The sequence below is a fragment of the Silurus aristotelis genome (genome assembly GCF_946808225.1).
Source record: "Silurus aristotelis genome assembly, chromosome: 17".
Lineage (NCBI taxonomy): Eukaryota > Metazoa > Chordata > Actinopteri > Siluriformes > Siluridae > Silurus > Silurus aristotelis.
Window position 1 is genome coordinate 15,610,009 of NC_139590.1, and position 12,689 is coordinate 15,622,697.

The 12,689-nt window shown below is 38.1% G+C and overlaps 2 protein-coding genes across 4 annotated transcripts in view; one reads left to right on the top strand and one right to left on the bottom strand.

The window, feature by feature from the left end:
- Positions 1-12,689, top strand: part of LOC310739668 (protein HID1-like) — a 484,702-nt gene that overhangs the window by 158,305 nt on the left and 313,708 nt on the right. The window lies entirely within an intron of this gene.
- The window catches only part of prkcab (protein kinase C, alpha, b), a 169,829-nt gene continuing 163,083 nt past the window's right edge, over positions 5,944-12,689 (bottom strand). For both annotated transcript variants that reach the window (XM_083565842.1, XM_083565843.1), the window contains 4 exons: positions 12,379-12,459; positions 11,093-11,200; positions 10,573-10,713; positions 5,944-9,536 (listed from right to left, as the gene is read on the bottom strand). In XM_083565842.1, the coding sequence (XP_083421968.1) occupies positions 9,369-9,536; positions 10,573-10,713; positions 11,093-11,200; positions 12,379-12,459 (498 nt within the window). In that variant the 3' untranslated portion in view covers positions 5,944-9,368. The remainder of the gene's footprint in view (positions 9,537-10,572; positions 10,714-11,092; positions 11,201-12,378; positions 12,460-12,689) is intronic.

Genomic DNA, 12,689 nt, shown 5'->3' on the forward strand with positions numbered 1-12,689 from the left:
AACGAAAATCAAAATGGCGGCAGTATATTAACGTGCTTGAAATTTCTTTATGTACATGATGTGCGTTAATAAATGAGAATGTGCATGCACGTGTTTTTGAAGGTTTTTTTTACACAACAGCGTTGCCGCGATTTGTTTGATGAAGGCATGCTATAAAAATACATACAGTACATGTTTATCTGTCAGGAATCCACCTGCCACGCCCCCTTCAGCCCCCTTCAGCGTGTCAGCTGTTTTCTCTGAAGCTCCCGGCTTCAATCACGCACATATGGTGCTCGTTTATCATCATCACCAGCTCCTATTTAAACTTCCACACACTCACTGTCCGTTATTGGTGGTATATGTTGGTTCACGGCGGTCGTTGTTATCGCTCATGCGTATCCCGGTACGTGTCTTCCCACCGGCACTCTCTCAACGGCTGCTCTTTTCTTCCCAAAGCGCATCGCGGATCAAGGCTTTTATCACAAAGCCATCAAGTCCCACAACCCACCGTCTTTTTTTTTGGGGGGGGGGGGGGGGTTATCGTTTGTTTCATGCTTCAAAGCAAGAAATTCAGACCATACAGAAACACAGACGGCAGGATTCGAACCCTGAACCCCACCAACAGCGAAATACCAGTCTTAACCCACTGAACCATCGGAAAGAACCAGCTGCGATGATTGTTTAGAGCAGGTCTATCTTTTCTTTCAAACCATTAACACAAGAATATAATGCTAAAAAGAGAAATAGGAAGCAAACCCATGACTAGCAAGGACAAAGCAGGATTCGAACCCTGATTCACACCATTAGCAAGGCACCAGCATTAACCCACTGAACCATCAGGAAGGACACGCTGGGAAGCTTCTTTAGAGCAAGTCTATCTTTCTTTTTAACCCATCAAAACAAGAATATGAAGATGTAGGAATCAGGAATTTAACCCACCTCATGACTAGCAGACAGAAAGCCAGATTTGAACCCTGACCACCAACATTAGCAAAGTACCAGCCTTAACCATCAGCCATCAGAAAAAAACAGGATGGGAAGCTTGATTAGAGCAGGTCTATCATTCTTTTCAAACCATCAACACAAGAATTTAACAGTAAAGAAAGATGTAGGAAGTGAATACAGATGTAAGTAGCACAAGTTGAACCAACATTGTAAATAACAGGAAGAAAGCAGGACTTGAACCATGATCCCCACCACCAGCGAGATACAATGCTTAACCCATTGAACCATTAGTGAGGACAGGCTAGGAAGCTTATTTAGAGCAGGTCTATCTTTCTTTTCAACCCATTAAAAACAAAAATATAACGCTAAAGAAAGATGTAGGAAGTGAATGCTGATCGTGACTGGCAGACAGAAAGCAGTATTCGAACCCTGAACCCCACCAAAAGCAAGAAACCGGATTTAACCCACTGAACCATCAGGGAAGACGGGACGGAAGGTTGTTTAGAGCAGGTCTATCTACCTTCAAACCATCAACACAAGAATAAAAAGCTAAAGAAAGATTTAGGAAGCAGGAACATAACCTACATCACAACTAGCAGGCAGAAAGCAGGATTCAAACCCTGATCCTCACCATCAGCCTTAACCCACTGAACCATGGAAGAGATCAGACTGGGAAGCATGTTTAGATGAGGCACAAGCCTTAAACCACTGAGCGACCACTGCTGAAAAGCATGTGTGCTTTTTGGAGGGTTCATACTTTGTTTCATGCCAGCGCAGTAAGAAAGAAGGCATGTAGGACTGGCTTTGAAACCTTATCACCAGCGTGGACTATATTAAGGACCATGTTCAGGCACAAGCATTAACCCACTGAGCTACCACAGAAGTGCTTTTTTTGGTGGAGTTATCTTTCATTAAAGACCAGGAAATCAAAAAATTAATCCAACACAGAAAGGACAGAATTGAAAAGTTTTTAGAGGGGACAAGGTCCGGAAGTTTTATTTACCAACACAGCAACCAGGAATCAAACTTTCAAACTCATCCTTGTGGGGATACTGACATTAACCCACTAGGCTATCACATCTATCTACAGTGAGGAAAATAAATATCTGAACACCCTGCTATTTTGCAAGTTCTCCCACGTAGAAATCATGGAGGGGTCTGAAATTTTCATCGTAGGTCTATGTCCACTGTGAGAGACATAATCTAAAAAAAATAATCCAGAAATCACAATGTATGATTTTTTAACTATTTATTTGTATGATACAGCTGCAAACAAGTATTTGAACACCTGAGAAAGTCAATGTTAATATTTGCTACAGTAGCCTTTGTTTGCAATTACAGAGGTCAAACGTTTCTTGTAGTTTTTCACCAGGTTTGCACACACTGCAGGGGGGATTTTGGCCCACTCCTCCACACAGATCTTCTCTAGATCAGTCAGGTTTCTGGCCTGTCGCTGAGAAACACGGAGTTTGAGCTCCTGCCAAAGATTCTCTATTGGGTTTAGGTCTGTAGACTGGCTAGGCCACGCCAGAACCTTGATATGCTTCTTACAGAGCTACTCCTTGGTTATCCTGGCTGTGTGCTTTGGGTCGTTGGCATGTTGGAAGACCCAGCCTCGACCCATCTTCAATGCTCTAACTGATTGAAGGAGGTTGTTTCACAAAATCTCGCAATACATGGCCCCGGTCATCCTCTCCTTAATACAGTGCAGTCGCCCTGTCCCATGTGCAGAAAAACACCCCCAAAGCATGATGCTACCACCCCCATGCTTCACAGTAGGGATGGTGTTCTTGGGATGGTACTCATCATTCTTCTTCCTCCAAACACGTTTAGTGGAATTATGATCCAAAAGTTCTATTTTGGTCTTATCTGACCACATGACTTTCTCCCATGACTCCTTTGGATCATCCAAATGGTCATTGGCAAACTTAAGACGTGCCTAGACATGTGCTGGTTTAAGCAGGGGAACCTTCCGTGCCATGCATGATTTCAAACCATGACGTCTTAGTGTATTACTAACAGTAACCTTGGAAACGGTGGTCCCAGCTCTTTTCAGGTCATTGACCAGCTCCTCTAGTGTAGTTCTGGGCTGATTTCTCACCTTTCTTAGAACCATTGAGACCCCACGAGGTGAGATCTTGCATGGAGCCCCAGTCCGAGGGAGATTGACAGTCATGTTTAGCTTCTTCCATTTTCTAACGATTGCTCCAACAGTGGACCCTTTTTCACCAAGCTGCTTGGCAATTTCCCCGTAGCCCTTTCCAGCCTTGTGGAGGTTTACAATTTTGTCTCTAGTGTCTTTGGACAGCTCTTTGGTCTTGGCCATGTTAGTAGTTGGATTCTTACCAATTGTATGGGGTGGACAGGTGTCTTTATGCAGCTAACGACCTCAAACAGGTGCATCTAATTTAGGATAATAAATGTAGTGGAGGTGGACATTTTAAAGGCAGATTAACAGGTCTTTGAGGGTCAGAATTCTAGCTGATAGACAGGTGTTCAAATACTTATTTGCAGCTGTATCATACAAATAAATAGTTTAAAAATCATATATTGTGATTTCTGGATTTTTTTTTTTAGATTCTGTCTCTCACAGTGGACATGCACCTACGATGACAATTTCAGACCCCTCCATGATTTCTAAGTGGGAGAACTTGCAAAATAGCAGTGTGTTAACAGTTAACAGCTAAAACAGGTAGCAGTAATAACTACTTTTTACTTAAGTAAAAAAGTTTAATCAGTACTTCAACTTTTACCTGAGGATTTTAAAACATGAGTATCTGTACTTCTACTTAAGTAAAGGATGTGTGTACTTTTGCCACCTCTGGTTCTATGTTGGTACCTTTGTCAAGGCTACATTGCCATCTAACTTATAGGTGCATTCAATCAAGTGGATGTAAATTGTGTATTCATGCAAACTTATTTTTCTCAAATACATTGTCTCAAAGCAGCTTTACACAGATAATGTGGTGATTAAAAGTGAATATGTTCTTTGGCATGGCACCTCATGTGTGGTGACGCCCTGGTAAGGAGTACCAAGAAAATTGTGTCTTGGTGGTGGTAGCATCATGGTCTGGGGCTGCATGAGCTGCATGTCCTGCTGGTATTGGGCATTCATTGAGGGAAACATGGATTCCAACATGTACTGTGACATTCTGAAGCAAAACATGATGCCCTCCCTTCAGAAACTAGACCAAACGGCAGTTTTCTAACATAACAACGACCCCAAACACACCATCAAGATGACAATTGCCCTGCTGAGGAAGCTGGAGGTGATCGAATGGCCAAGTATGTCTCCAGAACTAAACGCAATTGAGCACCTGTGGAGCATTCTCAAGCGGAAGGTGAAGAATCATCATGTGTCTACCGTCCAGCAGATCCGTGATGTCATTATGGAGGAGTGGAAGAGCATCCCAGCAACAACCTGTGCAGCTCTGGTGAATTCCAGGAGGATTAAGGCAGTGCTGGATAACAATGGTGCTCACACAAAATATTGACACTTTGGACACAGTGACATGTTTGCTTATGGTGTTCTTACTTTTGTTGTCAGTTATTTTGACAATAATGGCTGTATGTTGAGTAATACAGTAAATCTGTACTGATTTACAAGCTGCACACTGATTACTCTAAAGTATATGCAATTTTAATTTCTATAGTACTGTCCCTTGAGAACATATAACAAAATAATTGTTGAAAAATGTTAGGAATGTACTCACTTTTGTGATTATACTGTATGTTTTTTTCCCAAACTCTTCCTACAAAATTAAAATTTCACTTCTTACTAATGCTATAGTGGCTGAATGAGCACAAACCCACACAGATGCACACTTCTACATATTGTTGAAGGTCTGAAATAAATAGAACCATATTCATGACCATGGTTTACAACTAGAACATAGGTTGTGATAGTTGGATGTCCACATACCTTTAGTCATATTATGTATTTAACATTAGACTGATTAAGTGTTCTGGCATTCCTGCATATGCAATTTGTTCTAAATGCTGACAAATATTTGTCCATATGTCTGCACTGGATAAACGCTGTTCACATTGAGGTTAATTGATATAAATGTAAAATAGATTGACTGATAAAACGCTACAAGAACATAATTATATCAATATTCAGTAACTGCAGGAAAGCAGTGGTGGACTGGGTAACATTGCTGCTTCATACAGTAGCTCCAAAAATCACAGATTTGACAGTAAATTCTGTTTACTGCATCCATGAAGTTACATGTTTTTCTATGTCCACATGTGTTTTCTGCTGGGTCTCTGGTTTCACTCCCTGATACCCACAAAGCATGGCTGAAGTCTTATCCAGGGTGTCTTCCCACCTCATGACCAGTGTTCCACAGATAGGCTTCAGATCCATAATATGCCCAATACATCCAGAAGAGGTCATTGCTTTTGTATGGCACCATCTACGCATAAACACACACATCCACTCACATGACAACGTAGCATAGACATTCCAGTAGGTGGAATGTCTATGCTACGTTGTCATGTGAGTTTGTGACTGGTGGAAAGCCATAAACACACCCTGTTGTGAGGAGACAATGTCAAATAGCAGTCCAGAGGTCAGAAACGGTTACTAGAGAAAAATGAATATTGTTTATGTATGGGCTATATTCTATATATTCTTTAGCTCATTTTTGTGCTAAGAATGATGCAACACCCAAATAATATCTGTGCACTGATAGTTCTGTGTTGGTCCCTTTGTTAAAGATACATACTGGCTAACAAACTTATCTAACTCATAAGTATATTTCAGTATCTGAACAAGTGGATACATAACTATAGTAATGTAACATAATAACATAAAATAACATAATACAATGCACCTTCACTTATTTACATGGTCACAGAGTATTCAAAAATTTTTAATTGTATATGATTCATCTATAAGGAATGGCTACATTATAGCTTAAATCATATTTTATTATATGAGTCAGTTGCATCCTTTAATCTACCAAAAATGGTTTGGTAGTACAGAAGAGAATAAAAAGGATCAAGACATAATTTTCTTAACATTTATTGATGCACAGTATCTTCAACAATGAACATAAAGACAAACCTTTGCAAAGCTTGGTAGTTATAATCAGGGAGGAAAAACATATTTTCATAATAAAACATTGACCTGGATCAACTGATTTTCTGATTTGAATCTCCTATGGAAGATTTATGTGAATTTGTTCTTTTGAATATCGGACATTATCTGAGATGTTGAAATAACTAATATAATTCCAACATTCTCAATGTGAGAGACACTGTAATTCCTGCAAGATATGTGCCATCTCAATCACATAACTATCATTGTAACTGTTAAATAATTTTCATATTTTGTGCAGAAATGCTTATTTATTCAACAGGTTTTATTTACTCATTTAAATTCACACCTTCCATCAGGATGAACCTTCAATAAACGTTTATACATTCTAATAATTCAAAAGAAAAAGATAATACATAATGTATTATTTAATATATGTTGGGTGATTTTAAACTAAATACTAGAAATGTACTGCTATAAAAAGAAAGAGTTGGCCTGGGTTAACATATCCATTTCTATGCACTTAACAGAACACTGCTGTCGAATGGCGAGAGACCCAAACCAGTGATTTCTGTCCAATTCCAATTAACAAAGTGGAGAAATCCACTACTTAATACCCAAGTAGACAGTAATCCACTGAAAACATTGGCACATTGATAGTGCACGTGTGTGGAAACATCCTGAGGTATAAGGTTGGGGGAAATGGATTCCTGATGGGTCATTCTCAATGGTAATCAGATTTTTTTTATGGCACAAATGTATGAAGAGCAAATAGACAAAGATTCAGAGTTTCATACTAAATGTGAATTTTTGATATTAGTACCATTAGAGCTATTTCTGATTCTGATTCAAGACACATTACTGGAAAACCAAGCAAGAGTTTTAAATCTTAACTACTTAAATATGCTATAGCGCCTTGAACTTTATTACATTCTCTAATTAATGCCCACTTTATCTGGCCACTTGATGGACTTGATGGATGGCCTTACTGCAGAGTCCCAGTTATGTCATATTTCATTCATTTTTAATAATAAATTGCGCTCTCCGGCATATTCAGAGTTTAAAATATATTTTATAACCAAACTCATACGTTTTCAGAAATTTGTCCTGAACTTTTAGAACGAGCACTGGGGCCTTCCGAGACCAGGTGTATTTATACTGAAATTATTGACAAATCTGCACAACAAGTAGACATGATTTAACGAATTATTCGCACCACTGATCAATTTAAATAGTCTTGCAAACTATGTATCTTTTCCAAGATATTCTGGACAATTTTGTGAAGCTTCATGACATACTAAATTCAAGATATGTCCAATATCTTGCAAAAAGCAGTTCATGGGACACTTATGGAAACCAATAATCCAACGTATCCATCTGAAATTGTCAATGTGTTACAATAAAGGAATTAATGAAAGTTCTTGAAAGAAATGAAATCTGACTGCACAAGTTTTGGACTGCACAAGAAAAGTCTTGTTTTTCATTCAGTGGCTGGATGAAAGTGCAAGTTGGAAACAAAAATCACAAAATGAAAGTAAAGGGCACAGGGTTTGTACTTGGCATGACACAGCCATTCCTAAAGATGGTTGGTTTTCTCGATTTTAAATCGATTTAACACTCAATTTACATGCTCTGTTTGCCCGGCTGAACCCACACATGCACATAATGAAAAAGAAATACAACGTGCAGGAGCACAGGTATAAACACTGTGCCTGTACCTAGATACTGCTTCTTTGTTTATATTCTCTCAGAAACATTGACAAAAAAAAGTGCAGATTAATACAGGAAATACATATATAACGTGGTTCGCCAATACCAAAGCTATCAAAGTTTCTGCCAAACTAGTCTCCTTTAATCAAATTATCTAAAGCATACAGATCTGTCAAAACCAACTAATGTTGTAAAAGCACATTCAGTTCTTGGTATAAAATCTACAGTTAACGTTAATTCTCTTCTGAAACAGCCTCGGTATTTACAAAAAAATGGTTGATATAGTGTTGCTTTAATGTAACAGTAAACATACTTCTTTATATGAAACTATCCATAGAGAGCAAAGAACGTAGGAAAAAAGTAAAAATGCATTCGAAAAAAGAAGGAGGGAAGAATTTCAGCGCATATAGGAGAACACAAAATCCATCACGGGAAAAAGTACAGAAACACACTTTGTCTCACGGTATAACGCAAGCAGGTTTGATACTGAAGATTGTTGCTGGTCTATTGGGTTCTCTAATGGACTCTACAAACAGAGAAATAAACATGCATCATAGAATTGCATTGTGCATTTTCAGAACAGCAAACCGCTCGCGATCATGGGGAGCCAACACTTTTCATCACTGGACTTTAGACTATGCATTAGCTGGTAGACTACTATGCATGCGCACTGTGTGTAACTTGTCATCGTCTGATTCATTTATTTGAAGGTAAACGACTGTCTGTTTGGAAGATATCAGGGTGGTCACTCTTCATCAAAGGTCAGTATTAAAAGAAAGAAACAGCTCTGTGTCATGCAGCTCTGCAGTGTGTACAAGAGCACACTGTTTGCTCTCTGTTTTGGGTGTACAGTATACAGCATGCTTGCTGATGCAAATAACAGCTCAAACAAAATGTCATCGGGAATCGAACGTACATTTGAGGACTTTCATGCCGCAAACGGTAGCACTAAACAAATAATTCCAAGTCTGAATGAACAAAACATGACAAGCAACATCCATAAGTACGAAATTATTATATGGTAATAGTGAGAGTTATAAAATTTCTTGATACACCCTCATTTTGGCACGCCTATAACAATAGATCATCTTTTTTATTTCATATACAAATATATATGTGTATACTTGTCTATTTAGTTTAGGAAGTTTAGAAATGGCAGTAGATAAAAGGAAAACTGACAATGCAAACAAAATAAAGCAAGTCAAGCATGTCAACATGCCTCATACATACAGAATGGCAAGGCTCTGGATTCAGGGGTAAAAACTAATGTATTGTACCTTGAAACGATTTTACCAGTTCTACACGTTTTTCCGGATATTTCCCACTGCTCCAATTGAATCAACACACCCCTATTCTCATACTCCCTTGTCAAATACTTTAAGGTCAATTATATTGCATTATTAATACACACTGACTTGACATATACATAACCAGATACAAAGCAGGCTGTGGTGGTATCGTTGCACTAAAGCCATCAAACCGTTAAGGATTTCAGAATCATTGTTACCTATTTATTGTATTGCACCATGTGAAGCTGGTTATCCTGTTTCGCCGTTCAGTCATTAATCATCCCATTTAAAACCCGCACTTTCAAAACTGCTCTGCTAAAGGGTCATAAAAGGTATACAGAGAGATTGAGTTTATATTCATCATCCATGTGTTTGGGGAGTTACACTTCGATTCTGTCTCATACGACACTTCCGTGCACTGATGGGTGGATGAACTGCGGGTTGATAAAGGAGAAGCCGGCAAACTCGCTCTGGTCGATGTTGGCAATGACCAGCTGGTCTGGTGGGGTCAGCATGGGCTGGGTGCGCGTGAAGAACTTGTCGAAGTTCTCCGCCGCTTTTCCACACTGTAACAAAAGATGGTATGTTTTTAAAAAGGAGGGAATGAATTTAGTTCATGCACTTTACCTAGGTGTGTATTGTAGTCGCATAACCTTTTTGAGTGTTTAGTTATTTTTATTTTTCCCATTTTATTTTTTTTTATTCTCAATATCCACATTTTATACACCCTGTCTTTTCTTACTCTATGATACAAAAGGCAGTATATGTGCCCCATATATGTTTGTATACTGTAGCAGGACAGTAAGAATTTACTTATATTAATATCATGAATATTAACACCACTACAATGTGGTTTTAAATTCTACAAACATCACAATTGTCTCAAATAAAACACCAGGCCTTTCTCTTATGTTTCTCTAATTGATATCCACACAAATTCTGAGCTAAAGAAGCTATTTCGCGCTACTGTAAGAATGGCTTTCACGCAGAGAAGCTCATGCTCCTTTACGTGCCTATTCTTAAAGGCCAAGTCATATCCAATCAGAACAATGCATTGAGACCGCCGTGTTTGTATGAGTTTTAGCTAACATTGAGCCTTTTTAAATACATAGTGTGAAGTTCAGGAAGTGAGGTTGGTTCTGTTAAAATGGGCAATTTTTTTGCCAAAAGTTTGTGAACACTTGTCCATTACACCCTTTGCAGTTATAATAATAATCTCAAACCCTTTGTGAAGGTCTTCTAACAAATTTTGGAGCATGGCTATGGACATTTGCTTATTCAGACACAAAAGCATTTATAAAGGCAGATACTAATGTCGGGTGATAGGATATGGCTTGCTTAGTGTTTAGTGTTCCAGTTCATAACATAGATGCTAAGGTCAGGATTCTCTGTAGGCCACACAAAACATAAAGAGAAAAGGCAATGCCTCAGAATTTTATGATATTTTATACAATTGAGTGTTCTTAACTTTGTGACAACAAGGACAGAAACCACTTATGATAAACAGGGTATGATAAACAGGTTTTTCAGTTATCAAAACATCATGGCTACACATAGACATAGACACACACATACTGAACACACACATACACACACTCTTACAATTTTGGGTTTGAATGGTGGCTGAATCTCTCGGTTGGCCAGTCGTTCCCAGTCAATTCTGCGGAAAAAGGCCTGCTCTTTAATGTCTCTCTCACCTTCTGGACCACAGCCGAGTCGCTTTGATGGGTGCTTTGTCATCAACTAAAAGAAAGGGACAGAAATAAAGGAATAATCTAAATTAATTTTGACATAAATTTAATCTTATAAATCATATCATATCATATATCATATATCATATCATATCATATCATATCATATCATATCATATCATATCATATCATATCATATCATATCATATCATATCATATATAGGTTGTATTTGTAACAATATAACTACACTTAGTTATCTATTCTCACAGTATGCTGACACTATATACTGACTATCTTACCCATTTAATGGGCTCTCGGCTCTGATTTGATTCTGTGTGTATGGGAGTATTACACAGTGGTGTCCTTACATGCTAATTTGAGAATGGTTTTGCTAAAGGTCAGGAATTGGGAAAGTTAGAGTTGTACTCACCCCCTTACATATGGACACAGCTTCTTTAGACATGGATTTAGGATAGGAGACATTGTGCTCCATGATGGACTGGAACAACTCATCTTCATCCTCACCATCAAATGGGGGCTGTTATGAAACAGAAACAGAGACAGAGACAGTGTGTTTTTCCAGAAGGTAAAAGAACACATTAGAGAAGTGTGAAGTCTACCAGAATGGAAGTGTTGATGATCTAAAGAACCTCAGTTGTTTAACAGTTTGAGGTAAGTCTACTGAGAATCAGTTGATAATTATGCTATAATGTTGTAGGTCAACTGGGTCATGTCAGGGAAAAAAAAACATTTCCTTGTAGCTTTATTATTTGGGAACTTCATAATTTCTTGCACTGTCCTTAATGTACAAGAGAAGCTGTAGCTGTAGCAAACTACTTTTAGCTGTAGTTTGTAAAAAAAAAAAAACACATCCAGGTTTACAGACTACATGTTACATATTACATGTATTGTCTCATGTTCCATACTGTAGTAGCTGTGCTTTGAACCATATTTATATTTGAATTGTTATAATCATATCCTCAATTTATATCATGTTTAGATCTTAAAGCTTCTGAACATACCTTAAATTCACAAAACATACCTTATGTGTGTGGATGTTTAATGAATTTAATCAAGTTTAATATTTTATAAATTTAACCACAAGCTGAAATCCTGATGCTCTACCACTGTTCTGTTCGTCATATTTTATCTGCAGCTTTTTGCACTTTGTGACTCACCTCATGTGACTGTGGATAATCTCACCTGGATACAACACTTTCATTTCTCCAAAAATAAGCTTATGTTTAAATTGTACTTAAATTTTTACTAAGTTCAGGATGACTTGGCCTCTAAAATTCCGCAGATCTCAATCTAATCATCTGTGGGATGTGTTGGACACATCTAATCCATGTACAACCTACAGGATTTAAAGGATCTGCTGAAAACATCACGGTGCCAGATACCACAGCACACTTTGTGAAGTATATGCCTTGACGGATGAAATCTGGCAGCTCAAGGCAGACCTACCCAATATTTGGCAGGTGGTTTTAATGCTATGGCGGATTCGCTGGATCGATCCATGAATGATTAAATAACAAATTATTTCCAACCACTACTCCTACTACTGTCTGGCATCCACCCAAAATGCAGAAGTGTGTCTCGTTTATCATTATAAGTTGAAACTTGACACAAATAATCTCCTTTGAAATTAATTTCTGGCTTCACCACTTTAACCTTTGGTCATCTTTCAGGCTGAAAAAAAATATACAAACATACCTGTCCAGCCAACATTTCATACAAGAGGACACCATAGGCCCACCAGTCCACTGATTTTCCATAAGGCTGATATGCAATGATCTGCAGACAGGTAAAGAGCAAACATGTTTGCGATTATGCATTGGTGATATTCACATACAAATAAGTTTGGATCATTCATGCTGTTTTTCTATTCTTCATGTATGTTCTTTGTAGTGTGGCTTAAAATACAGTGGTGTAGATCAGTTGACTTCAGATTTTATTTCTATTTAACAATGTATAGTCTTCCTGCACACTACTCCCTAAAATAGACACACAGATGCATAATGATA